The 21145-nt window shown below is 42.3% G+C and overlaps 1 protein-coding gene across 1 annotated transcript in view; it reads right to left on the bottom strand.

The window, feature by feature from the left end:
• The window catches only part of LOC120024789 (tubby protein-like), a 56895-nt gene that overhangs the window by 22769 nt on the left and 12981 nt on the right, over positions 1-21145 (bottom strand). Inside the window, exon 2 of the mRNA XM_038969075.1 lies at positions 14795-14846. Within this exon, the coding sequence (XP_038825003.1) occupies positions 14795-14846 (52 nt within the window). The remainder of the gene's footprint in view (positions 1-14794; positions 14847-21145) is intronic.

Genomic DNA, 21145 nt, shown 5'->3' on the forward strand with positions numbered 1-21145 from the left:
CAAGAAGAGTTGCTTCAAACCTCTGCATAGCACAGTCTCAGAAATACCTCCTCAGAGCCAGAAAAATAGAATGTCTTCTGCTTCTGTAATTAATGTTTCAGGACCACTGCCCCAATCCGTTTCTCCTCAGCTCTATCCCCCCTCTCTGGCAATGTGGATAACCCACATGAAGTATTACTACAGCTTGGGTATCCATTCCATCCTGCTGCAGTCAGCAGTCATCTGAGATTATGCAAGTTTACAAACAGAGGGACATCCCAAGGCTGGAAGCTCATCAAATATTGAGAGAATCCCTGATGAAGCAGGAACACCACTAGACTGTACTCTTGTTGCTGTACTATTGTCTGCTGTACCAGTACAGAGTGCCCTTAATCTAAGCCCATGGCTGTGTCCCAGTTGTCCACCAGTTGTCCACCCCTTTCCCTAAGTGGGCACTTGCACACTTTCTGTAATGAATCGAAAAGTATTTGATTGGTGTATCGTTGGCTAGAGGGAGTTTCCATGATAGGAAGTGTGCAAGTGCACACTTTGGGAAAAGGGTGGAGAATTGGGATTGCGTCATATAGCCCATCACTTCAGCCATGACCAGAACACAACGTCTCAGCACACTCTAGCAGTGAGTGTGGAGGAGGAGGAAGCCTGAACTAAGTTAACCAGGAGGAACCATGGAGGAGCTCTATGGCTGTCCAAAACACCACCAGTCAGTGTACAGTGAAATAACCAACTAATAAGTCCTCTCTTTTTCCTACTCTGCCTCCTCTCTCTCCACTAACAAGATGTTGTCCTTCTCTCATGCACAATGCCTGACAGTGCATGTACAGCCAGGAGGTTACCATGAAATTCACAATTTGAAAAGCATGTGAGGTGAATAACCAACATCGCATGTGCCACCTTTTGGACCTAAAACAAAATGGTTACAGCATCAGGACTGGTTATGCAACTTGCTACAGTAACTCCTGACATTTCGATGAACAGACTTTACAGGATTGAAGCTGGATGTGGATGCTGCTTAAGGAATACTGTTGCTTGGGTACCTGTCTCAGTACATTTACATTTACATTTAAGTCATTTAGCAGACGCTCTTAACCAGAGCGACTTACAAATTGGTAATGCAGTATGAATATCCATACCCACTTTGATATTCAAACAATGGCTTGTTCAGCACGGACACCACACTAGGGAAAGAAAAACAGAGAAAGGGTCTATCTTTCTTTTGCACAGAATAATCTTGACAATTTATTTTGTATGTTCTTTTTCTTTTGTGGAAAAGCAGTACATTTAATATTATGTTCTTTAACAAACAATTCCTTTAAAACAGATCTACTCTGAGAATAAAATGCAAAAGTGGTGTGGTTACAGCAGATGGACGGTTGGTTTGAGCTTTCCTTCAGTCTTCAGTGTTTGCCAAATTGATGCAATCACAGGCTCCTTAAGTACTATAGCAAGAACACACGATGGAGGTCATACTGTACATGTCATGCTGAACAACCTTACAATGCATTTCCACATAACTCATTGGCGGCGATGAAATAACAGAGCCCCATTCATTTTCAATGGAGGGAAGTGAACGAGGGGAACGTTGAATAACCCCTATGATGTAACTGGAATGATGAGATAGATGTTCTTCTTTTATGTTTTTGTTTTATTATTTCACTGCCATACTGTGTTCGATCTTGTCTAGCCATCTTGTCTCAAGAGGACCACAATGGAAATAAGTCCCAGACTTTATTGTGTGTTATCCTCAATGATTTTATTCATGTGCATGTATGGCTTTTAAGTTTATTGTGTGCTTGTTTTTAAAAAATGGTCGAATTAATAAACTAAACTAAACGTTGGGCGATACGAGCATGGGCGAGGGAGCATGAACAGGGCGGGACCAAAGTTGGGGCAAGCTGAACTTTATGATAATACTCGGCGATATCGCGACGCTATGGACCAATCAAAGCTCACTATAGCTTCCAGCCCCTACTGGATTGGCTGTTGATACCTAGCACTACCTAGCCTGCTTGCTAGCACCCACATAAGGGAGAAGCTAGAGTGGAAATACAAATGATTGTGTATGTGGAAATCCCCTCTTAGCCTCAGATCCTTCTGTCTTCATATTCAAAGCAGCTGAGCAATAATGGTAATTCTGTCCTCAGCTATTGAGTGACCAAGCCATGGGAGTTTCATGGATAATAGACTCACAGTAATGACAACCACACTATAATACTGTCTCCTCTCCTCTGTCACTAAAATCACACTGTGTGAACCCAACAGGAACTCCCTGAGTGAATACCAGCAGGCCACTGCAGCACTACAGTGATCAGGATGGTTCTTACGAAGCTACAAATACCTGGCCGGTCTTCAGTCAGCTGTTCATTCCACCCCAAAAAATATTACTTTTTTTTTGTTGACGGTTTAAAAAGGTTATTTTATTTTCATGATGGTCTTCATCCATAACTGCACGGTTTTACAGTAGTTATGCCAGCCCTAAGCACAATACAAATCAAATCAAACTTTATTTGTGACATGCGCCGAATACAAAAAGTGTAGACTTTACCGTGAAATGCTTACTTACAAGCCCTTAATCAACAGTGCAATACAACAACAGTTAAGAAAATATTTACCAAGTAGACTCAAATAAAAAGTAATAATAAAAAAGTAACACAATAAGAATAACGAGGCTATATACAGGGGGCACTGGTACCGAGTCAGTGCGCGGGGGTACAGGTTAGTTGAGGTAATTTGTACATGTAGGTGGGGGTGAAGTGACTATGCATAGATAATAAGCAGCGAGTAGCGCCCCCCGGTACAATGTAAATTGTCCAGTGGCAATTTTACTAATTGTTCAGCAGTCTTATGGCTTGGGGGTAGAAGTTGTTGAGGAGCCTCTTGGTCCTAGACTTGGCGCTCCGGCACCACTTGCCATGCGGTAGCAGAGAAAATAGTCTATAACTTGAGTGACTGGAGTCTCTGACAATTTTATGGGCATTCCTCTGACACCGCCTATTATATAGGTCCTGGATGGCAAGAAGCTTGGCCCCAGTGATGTACTGGGCCGTTCGCACTACCGTCTGTAGTGCCTTACGGTCAGATGCCGAGCAGTTGCCATACCAGGCGGTGATGCAACCGGTCAGGATGCTCTCAATGGTGCAGCTGTAGAACCTTTTGAGCGTCTGGGGAGCCATGCCAAATCTTTTCAGTCTCCTGAGGGGGAAAAGGTTTTGTCTTGCCCTCTTCACGCCTGTCTTGGTATGTTTGGACCCTGATAGTTTGTTGGTGATGTGGACGCGAAGGAACTTGAAACTCTCGACCCGCTCCACTACAGCCCTGTTGATGTTAATGGGGGCCTGTTCGGCCCACCTTTTCCTGTAGTCCACGATCAGCTCCTTTGTCTTGCTCACATTGAGGGAGAGGTTGTTGTCCTGGCACCACACTGCCAGGTCTCTGACCTCCCTATAGGCCGTCTCATCATTGTCAGTGATCAGGCCTACCACTGTTGTGTCATCATCAAACTTAATGATTGTGTTGGAGTCGTGTTTGGCCACACAGTCGTGGGTGAACAGGGAGTACAGGAAGGACTAAGTACACACCCCTGAGGGGCCCCAGTGCTAAGGATCAGCGTCGCAGACGTGTTGCCTACTCTTACCACCTGGGGGCGGCCCGTCAGGAAGTCCAGGATCCAGTTGCAGAGGGAGGTGTTTAGTCCCAGAGTCCTTTGTGGGCACTATGGTGTTGAACTCTGAACTGTAGTCAATGAACAGCATTCTCACATAGGTGTTCCTTTTGTCCAGGTGAGAAAGGGCAGTGTGGAGTGCAATAGAGATTGCATCATCTGTGGATCTGTTGGGGCGGTATGCAAATTGGAGTGGGTCTAGGGTGTCTGGGAGGATGCTGTTGATGTGAGCCATGATCAGCCTTTCAAAGAACTTCATGGCTACTGATGTGAGTGCCACGGGGCGGTAATCATTTAGGTAGGTTACCTTCGCTTCCTTGGGCACAGGGACTATGGTGGTCTGCTTGAAACATGTAGGTATTACAGACTTGGTCAGGGAGAGGTTGAAAATGTCAGTGAAGACACTTGCCAGTTGGTCCGCGCATACTTTGAGTACACGTCTTGGTAATCCGTCTGGCCCAGCGGCTTTGTGAATGTTGACCTGTTTAAAGTTTTGTTCACATCGGGTACCGATAGCGTTATCACACAGTCATCCAGAACAGCTGGTGCTCTCGTGCATGCTTCAGTGTTGCTTGCTTCGAAGCGAGCATAAAAGGGCATTTAGCTCGTCTGGTAGGCTCACATCACTAGGCAGCTCACGTCTGGGTTTCCCTTTGTAGTCCGTAATAGTTTTCAAGCCCTGCCACATCCGACGAGCGTCAGAGCCGGTGTAGTAGGATTCAATCTTAATCCTGTATTGATGCTTTTGCTTGTTTGATTGTTCGTCTGAGGGAATAGCGGGATTTCTCATAAGTGTCCGGATTAGTCTCCCGCTCCTTGAAAGTGGAAGCTCTAGCCTTTCGCTTGAAAAGGATGTTGCCTATAATCCATGGCTTCTGGTTGGGATATGTACGTACAGTCACTGTGGGTACGACGTCGTCGATGCACATATTGATGAAGCTGATGACTGAGGTGGTGTACTCCTCAATGCCATTAGATGAAAAACGGAACATATTCCAGTCTGTGCTAGCAAAACAGTCCTGTAGTTTAGCATCGGCATAATCTGACCACTTCCGTATTGAGCGAGTCACTGGTTCTTCCTGCTTTAGTTTTTGCTTGTAAGCAGGAATCAGGAGGATAGAATTATGGTCAGATTTGCCAAATGGAGTGCAGGGGAGAGCTTTGTATGCATCCCTGTGTATGGAGTAAAGGTGGTCTAGGAATTTTTTTTCTCTGGTTGCACATGTAACATGCTGGTAAAAAATTTGGTAAAACTGATTTAAGTATGCCTGCATTAAAGTTCCCGGCCACTAAGAGCGCCGCTTCTGGGTGAGCATTTTCTTCTTTGCTTATGGCCTTATAGAGTTGGTTGAGAGCGGTCTTAGTGCCAGCTTCGATCTGTGGTGGTTAATAGACAGCTAGGAATAATATAGACGAGAACTCTCTTGGTAGATAGTGTGATCTACAGGTTATCATAAGGTAATCTACCTCAGGCGAGCAATACCTCGAGACTTCTTTAATATTAGACATCGCGCACCAGCTTTTATTCACAAATAAACACACCCGGATGGCAGTGGGAGTTTACTCGCTCGCCTACGGATCTTCAGAAGGATGCCGATCTGCGGCCCCATATCCTCCATCTTTTCTTCACACAAAAGGCTGGGATCTGGGCCTGTTCCAGTGAAAGCAGGATATCCTTCTCGTCGGACTCGTTAAAGGAAAACTTATTTTTCAGTCCGCGGTGAGTAATCACTGTTCTGATGTCGAGAAGTTATTTTCGGTCATAAGAGACGGTAGCAGCAACATTATGTACACAATAAGTTAAAAAATAATTGACACAAAACGCAAAAAACTAACAAAACAGCACAATTGGTTGGCAGAATGTAAAACGTCAGCCATGTTCTTTGATGCCATCTTCACTCTATACGGTATGAAAGTGATGAGTAGTTTCCAGGAAGTTTTTAAAAAACTTTTTGAATGGTGTTCAAATGGGTAAAAATGTAGCACAATGGTCTTCAGCACAAAAACGTCATAAAAGACATCTTGCAGAAGTAAATTATTCCACAAACAGAAATATAATTTGATATACAGTGAGCTCCAAAAGTATTGGTACAGTGACAATTGTGTTGTTGTTCTGGCTCTGTACTCCAGCACAATGACTAGGGTATTTGCATCCATATCGGATGAACCGTTTAGAAATTACATAATTTTTTGTACATAGTCCCCCCCTTTTAGGTGACCAAAAGTATTGAGACCTGAATGAATCGTGAATAATGAGTGAGAAAGTTAGACGCACAATTTGTGCATCTGTTATTCACGATTCATTCAGGATTAGCCACAATCATGGTAGCATCCACATTAATGTAGAGGTGTTTAGAAACATATTCTATTCTTATTTACAATTAAAAGTGACTCCAAAATGACACAATGCATTATTACCATTAATTTCTATTGGGCACAAAATAATCTGAAACAAAACCAAAACAAACAGCAAATGCATCCAAAAAATGTGGAGCATCACAATTTTGATGTAGTCATTGTGGGCTATGAAAATGGGACCAAATACTACTTTAATGCACATATGTGAATTTGTCCCAATAATGTACAAAAAGTGCTGTAATTTCTAAACGGTTCACACAATATGGATGAAAATACCCTCAAATTAATGCTGACAGTCTGCAGTTTAACCACATAGCCATTGTATCATTTCAAATCCAAAGTGCTGGAGTACAAAGCAACAAAAAATGTGTCATTGTCACTCTAGATCTGTGTTTTCACGAATTTGATGACATAATCATCAAACCCATTCAAAGATTAGGGGATAGGACCCGTAAGAATGACATCACATAAGTGAGAGAGCTGTGCGATGTTCATTAAAATCACTCCCATGTTTATAAGATCACTTAACTTTACAATTAGCATCTCCAACCATTTCCTGACTTGTAATCCTCTAAAAGTATTGCAGATTGATTTGTGCAAGCAGTATTGAGTAGTGTTATCTTACAGTGGCTTGCGAAAGTATTAACCCCACTTGGCAATTTTCCTATTTTGTTGCCTTACAACCTGGAATAAAAATTGATTTTTTGGGGGGTTTGTGTCATTTGATTTACACAACATGCCTACCACTTCGAAAAAGCAAAATATTTTTAAGCAATCTTTAAGTCATACCACAGATTCTCAATTGGATTGAGGTCTGTGCTTTGACTAGGTCATTCCAAGACATTTAAATGTTTTCCCTTAAACCACTCGAGTGTTGCTTTAGCAGTATGCTTAGGGTCATTATGCTTACGTCCCAGTCTCAAATCTCTGGATGACTGAAACAGGTTTCCCTCAAGGATTTCCCTGTATTTAGCGCCATCTATCATTTCTTCAATTCTGACCAGCTTCCCAGTTCCTGCCGATGAAAAACATCCACACAGCATGATGCTGCCACCAGCATGCTTCACTGTGGGGATGGTGTTCTCGGGTGATGAGAGGTGTTGGGTTTGCCCCAGACATAGCGTTTTCCTTGATGGCCAAAAAGCTACCTTTTAGTCTCATCTGACCAGAGTACCTTCTTCCATATGTTTGGGGAGTCTCCCACATGCCTTGTGGCGAACACCAAACGTGTTTGCTTATTTTTTTCTTTAAGCAATGGCTTTTTTCAGGCCACTCTTCCGTAAAGCCCAGCTCTGTGGAGTGTACGGCTTAAAGTGGTCCTATGGACAGATACTCCAATCACTGCTGTGGAGCTTTGTAGCTCCTTCAGGGTTATTTTTGATATCTTTGTTTCCTCTCTGATTAATGCCCTCCTTGCCTGGTTCGTGAGTTTTGGTGGCAGGTTTGTTGTGGTGCCATATTCTTTCCATTTTTTAATAATGGATTTAATGGTGCTCCGTGGGATGTTCTGATATTTTTTAATAACCCAATCCTGATCTGTACTTCTCCACAACTTTGTCCCTGACCTGTTTGGAGAGTTCCTTGGTCTTCATGGTGCCGCTTGCTTGGCGGTGTCACTTGCTTAATGGAGTTTCAGACTCTGGGGCCTTTCAGAACAGGTATATATATACACTGAGACCCTGTGACACACTTCTTGCCACTAGGGGGGTGCCATTTCGACATAGCACAAATTCGTATCCAAATTAAACTGCCTCGTACTCAATTCTTGCTCGTACAATATGCATATTATTATTACTATTGGATAGAAAACACTCTCTAGTTTCTAAAACCGTTTGAATTATGTCTGTAAGTGAAACAGAACTCGACTTAGAGCAATTCTCCTATGAGGATTTGAAAATGGTGAAATCTGCTTGCTGTTCCCAGACCTGTAGATAACCCTGACTGTCTTCTATTGGTTGAGATGCACTGCATACGCCTTCCCCTGGTTGTTAGCGAATAGGGAGAGTTGAAATGGAGTCTCTACGTAGTTCAGAAAGTTGATAAATTGATTGGAACCGAGGTGTCCACCCTTTTGGACCTTCGCGCTGATGCAGAGAGGGTCTTGGAATGTCTTTTTAGAAGCTCTGGTTTTAAAAACTAGATATATCCGGCTCTGTTTTTATTCGATATAGGCTTTAAAGACATCATAATCTTGTTATTTTAAACCGATTTATATCAGTTTATGTCAGTATATTGCGATTTTCGGGCATTTCATTTTCTGGCGTTGTAGGAAGTTGGGTCTCTCTCTCTCGAATGCCATTGTGTACTGCTAATTGCAACGTCGAAGGAAACATTCTCCAACCCAGCAACGATTCTTTTGGCCAACGGACACCTTTCCCAAGATTCTGATGGGAGTTCAGCTAATAGTAAGTACTATTTATGCTGATAATTCGTTGTTCTGTTGAAAAAGTAAAATGTATAAGACGCCATTATTTTCCGTGTAGCGTTGCGCTATCGCACCCTGTATTGCACCCAGTATTGCGCAGTAAGGTTAATTTTAAAAATGTAATTCAGCGATTGCATTAAGAACTAATTCTTTAAATTGCTGTCCACCCTGTATTTTTTAGTCAAGTTTATGATTATTTATTGATTAGACTAGGTGACTCTCCAAGATGGCGACCGACATTTTTCTGGGCAGCTTGGCAACTTTTCTCATTGTATAAGCACGATATGTGCCGCTAAATATGCACATTTTCGAACAAACTCTATATGCATTGTGTAATATGATGTTACAGGACTGTCATCTGAAGAATTCTGAGAAGGTTAGTGAAAATTAATATTTTTGGTGGTGAATACGTTATCGCTATGTTTGGCTGGAATCAATGCTGTTGTTTGGTTTGCTACTGTGCTAAGCTAATATAACGCTATATTGTGTTTTCGCTGTAAAACACTTAGAAAATCTGAAATATTGTCTGGATTCACAAGATCTGTGTCTTTCAATTGCTGTACGCTGTGTATTTTTAAGAAATGTTTTATGATGAGTAATTAGGTAATACACGTTGCTCTCTGTAGTTATTCTAGTCGAGTTGTGATGGTGGCTGCAATGGTAAACTATGATTTATACCTGAAATATGCACATTTTTCTAACAAAACCTATGCTATACAATAAATATGTTATCAGACTGTCGTCTGATGAGGTTGTTTCTTGGTTAGTGGCTATTTATATCTTTATTTGGTCGAATTTGTGATAGCTACTGATGGAGTCAAAAACTGGTGGAGTAAAAAAAAAAGTGTCTTTTGCTAACATGGTTAGCTAATAGATTTACATATTGTGTCTTCCCTGTAAAACATTTTAAAAATCAGAAATGATGGCTTGATTACCAAGATGTGTATCTTTCATCTGGTGTCTTGGACTTGTGATTTAATGATATTTAGATGCTACTATTTACTTGTGACGCTATGCTAGCTATGCTAGTCAGCTTTTTTACTGGTGGGGGTGGTGGGGGGTGCTCCCGGACCCGGGTTTCTGAGGAAGTAGAGGTTAAATAAAGTCCACCTGTGTACAATCTAACTAATTATGTGACTTCTGAAGGTAATTGGTTGCACCAGATCTTATTTAGGGGCTTCATAGCAAAGGGGGTGAATACATATGCACGCACCACTTTTCCGTTTTTTATTTTTCAGGATTTTTTGAAACAAGTTACTTTTTTCATTTCACTTCACCAATTTGGACTATTTTGTGTATGTCCATTACATGAAATCCAAATAAAAAGTCACTGTAAATGCAAATCTGTTGATTTGGTTTATGTTAATGTAGTACCGTAAAACCCTAATCCTCTGTCTATCCCTTTAATCCACTACGATTAGCCTCAAATCATAATTTGAAAAATAATCTCCTGCAATTTGTTCCTACATTTCAGGAAATGCAATAAATGTAATGTGTAGGGAGAGGTTGCTGATTTAAACCTAGGGAGAGGTTGCTAATGTAACCCAGTATCTTGATGGAATTACACAGGGCCGATGAAACTATGCTAATTGACGAGTCTCTTGAGAGTGTCACTGATGTCGACGCCATTTTCTACGCTGGTCAGGTCTGAGACAACACTTTGCTAAACATCTTTATCATGTATCATGGACAGCACAGAAGTGGCAAAGGCTGATTGGCATAATACACTTCTGATAGCGCATTATTACACATTATAAACTGGGTGGTTTGAGCCCTGAATGCTGATTGGCTGATGGCCGTACTATATTAGACCCTATACCACGGGTATGACAAAAAAATACTTTTTACTGTTCTAATTATGTTGGTAACCAGTTTTTTTATTTTACCTTTATTTAACAAGGTCGGCCAGTTGAGAACAAGTTCTTATTTACAACAGCGACCTGGCCAAGAAAAAGCAAAGCAGTGTGACAAAAACAACAACACAGAGTTACACATGGGATAAACAAACGTACAGTCAATAACACAATATAAAAGTCTGTATACAGTATGTGCAAATGAATTAAGGAGGTAAGGCAATAAATAGGCCATAGTGGTGAAGTAATTACAATTTAGAAATTAACACTGGAGTGATAGATATGCAGATGAGCATGTGCAAGTAGAAATACTGGTGTGCAAAAGAGCAGAAAAACAAAAACAAATATGGGATGAGGCAAGTAAGTTGGTTGGATGGGATATTTACAGATGGGCTGTGAACAGCTGCAGCGATCAGTAAGCTGCTCCGACAGCTGATGTTTAAAGTTAGTGAGGGAGATAAGTCTCCAACTTCAGTGATTTTTGCAATTCGTTATAGTCATTGGCAGCAAAGAACTGGAAGGAAATGCAGCCAAAAGGGGGTGTTGGCTTTGGGGATGACCAGTGAAATATACCTGCTGGAGCGTGTGCTATGGGTGGGTGATGCTATGGTGACCAGTGAGCTGAGATAAGGTGGAGCTTTACCTAGCAAAGACTCATAGATGACCTGGAGCCAGTGGGTTTGGCAACAAATATGTAGCGAGGACCAGCCAACGAGAGCATACAGGTCGCAGTGGTGGGTAGTATATGGGGCTTTGGTGACCAAACGGATGGCACTGCGATAGACTGCATCCAATTTGCTGAGTAGAGTGTTGGAGGCTATTTTGTAAATGACATCACCGAAGTCAAGGATCGGTAGGATAGTCAGTTTTACGAGGGTATGTTTGGCAGCATAAGTGAGGGAGGCTTTGTTGCAAAATAGGAGTCTGGAAGGAGAGTTTACAGTCTAGCCAGACACCTAGGTATTTGTAGTTGTCCACATATTCTAAGTCAGAACCGTCCAGAGTAGTGATGCTAGTTGGGTGGGCGGGTGCAGGCAGCGATCGGTTGAAGAGCATGCATTTAGTTTTACTAGCATTTAAGAGCAGTTGGAGGCCACGGAAGGAGTGTTGTATGGCGTTGAAGCTCGTTTGGAGGTTTGTTAACACAGTGTCCAAAGAAGGGCCAGATGTATACAGAATGGTGTCATCCGCGTAGAGGTGGATCAAAGAATCACTAGCAGCAAGAGCAACATCATTGATATATACAGAAAAAAGAGTTGGCCTGAGAATTGAACCCTGTGGCACCCCCATAGAGACTGCCAGAGGTCTGTACAACAGGCCCTCCGATTTGACACACTGAACTCTATCTGAGAAGTAGTTAGTGAACCAGTCATTAGAGAAACCAAGGCTGTTGAGTCTGCCGATAAGAATAGGGTGATTGACAGAATCGAAAGCCTTGGCCAAGTTGATGAAGACGGCTGCACAGTACTGTCTTTTATCGATGGCGGTTATGATATCGTTTAGGACCTTGAGCGTGACTGACGTGCACCCGTGACCAGCTCGGAAACCGGATTGCATAGCGGAGAAGGTACGGTGGGATTCGAAATGGTCGGTGATCTGTTTGTTAACTTGGCTTTCGAAGACTTTAGAAAGGCAGGGCAGGATGGATATAGGTCTGTAACAGTTTGGGTCTAGAGTGTCTCCCCCTTTGAAGAGGGGGATGACCGCGGCCGCATTACAATCTTTAGGAATCTCAGACGATACGAGAGGTTGAACAGACAAGTAATAGGGGTTTCAACAATGGCGGCAGATAATTTTAGGAAGAGAGGGTCCAGATTGTCTAGCCCAGCTAATTTGTAGGGATCCAGATTTTGCAGCTCTATCAGAACATCAAATGAAATCAAAGTATATTTGTCACATGCGCCAAATACAACAGGTGTAGACCTTACAGTGAAATGCTTACTTACAGGCTCTAACCAATAGTGCAAAAAAGGTGTTAGGTGAACAAGGTAAGTAAAGAAATAAAACAACAGTAAAAAGACAGGCTATATACAGCTGACTGGATTTGAGTGAAGGAGAAGCGGGGGGGGGGGCTTGGGCCAGTTGCTGCAGGGGGGTTCAGAGCTATTGACCGGGGTTATGGTAGCCAGGTGGAAAGCATGGCCAGCCGTAGAGAAATGCTTATTGAAATTCTCGATTATCGTGGATTTATCGGTGGTGACAGTGTTTCCTAGCCTCAGTGCAGTGGGCAGCTGGGAGGAGGTGCTCTTATTCTCCATGGACTTTAGTGTCCCAAAACTTTTTGGAGTTACATTACATTTACATTTAAGTCATTTAGCAGACGCTCTTATCCAGAGCGACTTACAAGTTGGTGCATTCACCTTATGATATCCAGTGGAACAACCACTTTACAATAGTGCATCTAACTCTTTTAAGGGGGGGGGGGGGGGGGGGGGGTTAGAAAGATTATTGCTGCAGGATGAACATTTCTGTTTGAAAAAGCTAGCCTTGCTTTCCTAACTGACTGTGTATATTGGTTCCTGACTTCCCTGAAAAGTTGCATATCGTGGGGACTATTCGATGCTAGTACAATACACCACAGGATGTTTTTGTGCTGGTCAAGGACAGTCAAGTCTGGAGTAAACCAAGGGCTATATAGGTTCTTAGTTCTACCTTTTTTGAAAGGGGCATGCTTATTTAAGATGAGGAAAGCACTTTTAAAGAACAACCAGGCACCCTCTACTGACGGGATGAGGTCAATATCCTTCCAGGATACCCGGGCCAGGTCGATTAGAAAGGCCTGCTCGCAGAAGTGTTTTAGGGAGCGCTTGACAGTGATGAAAGGTGGTCGTTTGACCGCGGACCCATAACGGACGCAGGCAATGAGGCAGTGATTGCTGAGATCCTTGTTGAAAACAGCAAAGGTGTATTTAGAGGGCAAGTTGGTCAGGATGATATCTATGAGGGCGCCCATGATTACGGATTTGGGGTTGTACCTGGTAGGTTCCTTGATAATTTGTGTGAGATTGAGGGGGATCTAGTTTAGATTGTAGGACGGCCGGGGTGTTAAGCATATCCAGTTTAGGTTACCTAACAGTACAACTCTGATGATAGATGGGGGGCAATCAATTCACATATGGTGTCCAGGGCACAGCTGGGAGCTGAGGGGGGTCTATAACAAGCGGCAACAGTGAGGGGCTTATTTCTGGGGAGATGGATTTTTAAAAGTATAAGCTCGAACTGTTTGGGCATAGACCTGGATATTATAACAGAACTCTGCAGGCTATCTCTACAGTAGATTCCAACTCCGCCCCCTTTAGCAGTTCTATCTTGACGGAAAATGTTGTAATTGGGAATGGAAATTCCAGAATTTTTGGTGGCCTGGATTCAGCCAGGATTCATACACGGTTAGGACATCAGGGTTGGCGGAGTGTGCTAAAGCAGTGAATAAAGCAAACTTAGGGAGGAGGCTTCTGATGTTAACATGCATGAACCCAAGGCTTTTACGGTTACAAAAGTCAACAAATGAGAGGGCCTGGGGACAAACAGGGCCTGGGTTAACCTCTACATCATCAGAGTAACAGAGGAGGAGTAGGATGAGGGTACGGCTAAAGGCTATAAGAACTGGTCGTCTAGTGCGTTGGGAACAGAGAATAAAAGGAGCAGATTTCTGGGCGTGGTAGGATAGATTCAGGGCATATTGTACAGACAAGGGTATGGTAGGGTGCGAGTACAGTAGAGGTAAACCTAGGCATTGAGTGACGATGAGAGAGGTTGCATCTCTGGAGGCGCCAGTTAAGCTAGGTGCGGTCTCCGCATGTGTAGGGGGTGGGACAACGGAGCTATCTGAGGGACTAGGGGCTCCGCAGTAAAATAAAATAATGAGAGCTACCCTAAACAACAGTATACAAGGCATATTGACATTATAGAGAGACATAAAGCAATCACAGGTGTTGATTGGGAGAGCTAAGACAACAGGTAAGACAACAACGGGTAAACGGCGATGAATGGGCAGAGAGGGTCAGTTAGCTACACACAGGGCCTGAGTTTGAGGCTGGAGCCGACAGATAAACAAAATGAAGTACCGTGTTAATGAACAGGCATCAGGCATCAGCTGTGTAGCCGAGTGATCATATAATAGCAATAAGGCACCTCGGGGGTTTGTGGTATATGGCCAATATACCATAGTTAATGGCTGTATACCACACCTCCTCGGGCATTATTGCTTAAGTATAACACTGATGACATCTCCTAAAAACAATTAACCAGATTAGCTTTAGCTGGCTTTCATCCCTGCCTAATAATCAGAGATGGAATTATTTTCTACCATGAAAACCAGGTGTGTGAACTTTCTAGTTCACAGTAATTGATCAAATATAGCGCAACCCTTCTGTAGAGTATATTCTTCCTCTCTTTTCCTCACACTACAGTCTCCTCTACCAGCCAAGGAACAACAGAGGAGGTTCATATCAGTAAGTGGCTGAGCTGCTCTGCTACAGTACAGGGACATGGAAGACCTACCTGTCTGTCTAGCTTCTGTTGGCGGAGGTTGCTGCCCTCATCGTCCAAGGTACTGCAGAGAGCAAGAGAGAGAAACAAAGAGAGAGAGATGGTTAAAACAAAAGCTCTTTCCATTTCTTTGACATTCTACAGAACAAACACACACACTCCAGATAGGAAAAACATTTGTTTCCTCTCCTGTTTGATACACTGCGAGAACCACTTGGAAATGATGGGAAATAGTGATACATTAATATCTGTCATGCAGCTTTCCTGTGAAGCAGAAAACAGCAGGTGATCTCTTGAAAATGCAGTGTATGTCACTGGAGGAGACACAGTAGTTATTGGGAGTGACATGTCATGTAGCCTCCGATATGTTCTCTAGGGTGCGACACATAACTCTTACGATTAAATTACAAAACGTGTAGAATGACATACAGAGATCAGTCAAAACAGCATGGATATGAAGTGCTAGGGAATTCATAGTCACAATTGGACGATGATCTAACATCTTTATCCTGTGTGATAGGACTATAAAGGCAATGGTAACGCTCAGCCAGTCGCCATCGTTCCCACCCCTCCCACCCCCAAACACACGCAACCTCTAAATCAGCAATGACACACTCCCTGATTGCCCATTCACTCTGTGTAGCTTGGCATTTCCCATTCACTCTGTGTTGCTTGGCATTGCCCATTCACTCTGTGTTGCTTGGCATTGCCCATTCACTCTGTGTTGCTTGGCATTGCCCAGACCATTTAAACAAAAGGGTTCTTAATTAAAGACAATAAGAGGCTGAAGGTCAGGTGAAGGAGAACAGTGCTTCCTTCAGCTGGGGGGGGGTAGATGGAGCAGAGCCAGGGGGGGTTCAATAATGTGTGTGTTTATGATTAGTATGTGAGCTACATACACAGTACATCTGCCTTTCGGAAACACACAGAAAAACACTCACTAGCGACAGTCAGCAATCAAGTGTGTGAATGTGTTTCAGACAGGTAGATAATGACATAAACAGAGCTGTTACAATGAGGGTCAACTACCGCATTAAGATAGAGAAGACATGTTAATTGATATGCATCAGTGGTAAGCTAGAATGTGCATTAGACACCTCCACTCTTCTCGCCCCCATCCACCCCCGTTGATGTCAATAACAACGTAGTCTGAACAGTACCCATTGACCCCCCAACAGTCATGCATTAATGCTGTCCCTATTGGAAACACAGTGCTGGTGAAGTGCCTAGTGAGTGTTTTATGTGTTTTACCTGCAGTGCAGAGGGATGTCTTAGCAGATATTCTATTTTGATGTTCCCTCCACAGAATAGAGTTAGAATGTTGTGCTGTCTACCAGCATCACATGAATAATCAATGAGGGTTGTCGTCGTAAAGAAAACAATTAGATCAAATGCCTTACATTACATTTTATATAATATAACAGGGACATCTTTTTCCCTGATACACTATTGTCTAATACACTCAATATAGTACAGGTTTTCAATGGCATTTCTCTGAAATCATGCCAATTCCACAATTTCTGTTGCCAAGTCCTTGATGCTGTTTTTTCCTCGGTTTAAATATCGAACATTTTCATAGAAATTGGTTATGTATGATTATTGTGCAAGCACTTGCACTATATTCAAGAAGCCTGTGTATGTACAGTATGCGTATGCATGTGTCTCCAAGTATGCACAATACAGTACGTGGCCCACATTCAAAAAGTTTGTGTACTTTAAAGTGTTAGGCACTTTTTTACAGTAGGTACAGTTGAAGTCGGAAGTTTACATACACTTAGTTTGGAGTCATTAAAATTTGTTTTTAACCTGTTGAGGACAGAGGGCGCTGTTTTCACTTTGGGGGAAAATCGTGCCCAATTTAAACGGCCTCGTACTCAATTCTTGCTCGTACAATATGCATATTATTATTACTATTGGATAGAAAACACTCTCTAGTTTCTAAAACCGTTTGAATTATATCTGTGAGTAAAACAGAACTCATTTTGCAGCAAACTTCCTGACAGGAAGTGGAAAATCTGAAATCGATGCTCTGTTCTAGGGCCTGCCTATAAATGGCCTTCATATATATCAGTATACATGCACTTCATACGTCTTCCACTAGATGTCGACAGGCAGTGAGAGAAGAAATGGAGTGTATAACTTGATCTGGAGTCGAATAACAGCTCTTGGCATGACGTGTCACCAGTTTCCTGTTTTCTGGAGCGCGCGAGAAGGGACCTGGTATTGCCTTCTGAAAAGCTGTCGTTATAGACGACTAATATCTCCGGCTTTGATTTTATTTGATAAATGTGACAATATCATCGTAAAGTATGTTTTTTCAATATAGTTTTATTAGATTATTGAAATTTATTCGGGACGTTAGGCGTGTTGCGTTGTGTGCCTTTGTTCAGGAAGGAGAGCTTCGCGCTACTTTGCTAGCTTTCCGTGCTAATTGACTGGAGAAGAGGACATTCTAAAACCAAACAACGATTGTTCTGGACAAAGGACCCCTTGTACAACATTCTGATGGAAGATCATCAAAAGTAGGACCCATTTTATGATGCTATTTCATATATCTGTCAAACATGTGAAATAGTAGTTTGCGCCCAGATTTTGGGCACTCTCTCGCTATAACTAAGCTGGATGTCGAAAATGAAGTTATTTTTATAATTCTAACACGGCGATTGCATTAAGAACTAGTGTATCTATCATTTCCTATACAACATGTATTTTCTAGTAACGTTTATGAATAGTTATTTGGTCAGAATAGTTGAGTGTCATAAATATATCCGGACTTTCTGGGAAAAAGATGCTACGTTAGCACAATGTATAACCACTGATTTCAGCTCTAAATATGCACATTTTCGAACAAAACATAAGTGTATGTATAACCTGATGTTATAGGACTGTCATCTGATGAAGGTTTATGAAGGTTAGTGAAAATTAATATCTTTTGCTGGTTTATTCGCTATCGCTAACGTGCCTATTGCTATCGCTAACGTGCCTTGAATGAATGCGGTAGTGTGGTAGGCTATTGTAGTAAGCTAATATAATGCTATATTGTGTTTTCGCTGTAAAACACTTAAAAAATCAGAAATATTGGCTGGATTCACAAGATGCTTGTCTTTCATTTGCTGTACACCATGCATTTTTCAGAAATGTTTTATGATGAGTATTTAGGTATTCCACGTTGGTCTCTATAATTACTCTGGCTGCTTCGGTCCTATTGTTGACGGTAGCTGTGATGGTAGCTGCAATGTAAAACTGATTTATACCTCAAATATGCACATTTTTCGAACAAAACATAGATTTATTGTATAACATGTTATAAGACTGTCATCTGATGAAGTTGTTTCTTGGTTAGTTTGGTTGGTTCTTGGTTAGTTAGGTTGGCTTTGTGCATGCTACCTGTGCTGTGAAAAATGTCTGTCCTTTTTTGTATTTGGTGGTGAGCTAACATAAATATATGTGGTGTTTTCGCTGTAAAACATTTTAAAAATCGGACATGTTGACTGGATTCACAAGATGTGTATCTTTCATTTGCTGTATTGGACTTGTTAATGTGTGAAAGTTAAATATTTCTCAAAAATATTTTTTGAATTTCGCGCTCTGCCTTTTCAGTGGAATGTGGGAGGAGTTCCGCTAGCGGAACCCCGGTGCCAGACAGGTTAAACCACTCCACAAATTTCTTGTCAACAAACTATAGTTTTGGCAACTCGGTTAGGACATCTACTTTGTGCATGACACAAGTCATTTTTCCAACAATTGTTTACAGACAGATTATTTCACTTATAATTCACTGTATCACAATTCAAGTGGGTCAGAAGTTTACATACACTAAGTTGACTGTGCCTTTAAACAGCTTGGAAAATTCCAGAAAATTATGTAATGGCTTTAGAAGCTTCTGATAGGCTAATTGACATAATTTGAGTCAATTGGAGGTGTACCTGTGGATGTATTTCAACGCCTACCTTCAAACTCAGTGCCTCTTTGCTTGAAATCATGGGGAAATCAAAAGAAATCAGCCAAGACCTCAGAATAAGAATTGCAGACCTCCACAAGTCTGGTTCATCCTTGGGAGCAATTTCCAAACACCTGAAGGTACCATGTTCATCTGTACAAACAATAGTTTGCAAGTATAAACACTATGGGACCACACAGCCATCATACCGCTCAGGAAGGAGAAGCATTCTGTCTCCTAGAGATGAACGTACTTTGGTGCGAAAAGTTCAAATCAATCCCAGAACAACAGCAAAGGACATTGTGAAGATGCTGGAGAAAACAGGTACAAAAGTATCTATATTCACAGTAAGACGAGTCCTATATCGAAATAACCTGAAAGGCGGCTCAGCAAGGAAGAAGTCACTGCTCCAAAACCGCTATAAAAAAGCCAGACTACGGTTTGCAACTGCACATGGGGACAAAGATTGTACTTTTTGGAGAAATGTCATCTGGTCTGATGAAACAAAAATATAACTGTTTGGCCATAATGACCATTGTTATGTTTGGATGAAAAAGGGGGAGGATTGCAAGCTGAAGAACACCATCCCAACCGTGAAGCACAGGGGTGGCAGCATCATGTTGTGGGGGTGCTTTGCTGCAGGAGGGACTGGTGCACTCACAAAATAGATGGCATCATGAGGCAGGAAAATTATGTTGATATATTGAAGCAACATCTCAAGATATCAGTCAGGAAGTTAAAGCTTGGTCGCAAATGGGTCTTCCAAATGAAAAATGACCCGAAGCATACTTCTAAAGTTGTGACAAAATGGCTTAAGGACAAAAAAGTCAAGGCGTGGCCAACACAAAGCCTCAATCCCATAGAACATTTGTGGGCAAAACTGAAAAAGCATGTGCGAGCAAGGAGGCCAACAAACCTGACTCAGTTACACCAGCTCTGTCAGGAGGAATGGGAAGGCTTGGGAACACAACCCAACCAAGCCACACTGCTTCTTAACACAGCGCACATCCAACCCGGAAGCCAGCCGCACCAATGTGTCGGAGGAAACACCGTGCACCTGGCGACCCCGTCCCACCGGGCGCGATGAGTTGCTGGTGTGCGATGAGACAAGGATATCCCTACCGGCCAAACCCTCCCTACTGCGCCACCCGGGAGGCCATCCAAGTTAAACAATTTAAAGGCAATGCTACCAAATACTAATTGAGTGTATGTAAACTTCTGACCCACTGAGAATGTGATGAAAGAAATAAAAGCTGAAATAAATCATTCTCTCAACTATTATTCTGACATTTCACATTCTTAAAATAAAGTGGTGATCCTAACTGACCTCGACAGGGAATTTTTACTAGGATTAAATGTCAGGAACTGTGAAAAACTGAGTTTAAATGTATTTGGCTAAGGTGTATGTAAACTTCCGACTTCAACTGTATATATATAAATAATTGTTAGCTTCTGTGTACAGTAGGAACAGTACAGGTAGCCTGGCATCCCTCCCTGGCAGTGCTGTGTGTAGTGCTGTGTGTGTTTGGCTGTGACCTGCCGGAGTCAGAGTGAGTCTGATAGTCTGGGCTGGCTCAGAGCTGGCTCACATGGGATTAATGAGAGGCCACAGAGGTGCAGCTGAGTCCCCGGGTCACCTCCCCTCGTCTCGCCCGGCTCGCCACCAGGCCCCATACATACGTTTTTCATGGAAGGCACCAGGCAGGCTCCATCTGATGGGAGGAACTGCTTATCGCTCTGAGAAACCATCCATGAAGGGCTGGCCAGGCCTCCAAGTTGAGAGGAACACCCGCTCTCTGCCTGTTCCCCCTCCCCTCTTCTCACCCCTCAGCTCCCCTCCCATATCAACCTCCCACAGGTAAGCAATGTGACTCTGTGGCAGTGCCTGAGCATGTCAGTGTAGTGTGTTGTTTAAGGGCTCTTGTCCCCGAGAACAGTTATAGGACACTGCGTCACCTAATATGTCATCCTGTCTATTACTTTTAACACCTAGGCCTACAACGTCAATATCACCTTTATTATCTACATTACTAATGTCATTGACTACTGCTATATCACTCATCATCGTAATCACATCTTCATATAGCGAACATATAAGAAACATTTTTTGAAGAGTTCTCTTCACAAAGTAATTTGTCATAAAGCACTAAACTATGAACATGCTTAACAAGAAACTATACAGCAAAAAGAGCATGCTTAAGGATACAAAAGCAAATTAAATTACATGTTAAATTATTATTTTCTATGAGATTTGATTTAATGAAAGGAACTTATTAGTTCCCTAGATTGACTGAAATGATATCAGATATTTTTAACTACTGTTCCTGGTAGGCTCATATTGAACCAATCCCTGTGGTTGCTCTTCCTCTCAGATGAATACATCCTCTAATAAGTGGGTTTAGAAACCCTAGACCCTGTCAAAT

Source organism: Salvelinus namaycush, chromosome 30, assembly GCF_016432855.1.
Source record: "Salvelinus namaycush isolate Seneca chromosome 30, SaNama_1.0, whole genome shotgun sequence".
In the NCBI taxonomy this organism is placed as follows: domain Eukaryota; kingdom Metazoa; phylum Chordata; class Actinopteri; order Salmoniformes; family Salmonidae; genus Salvelinus; species Salvelinus namaycush.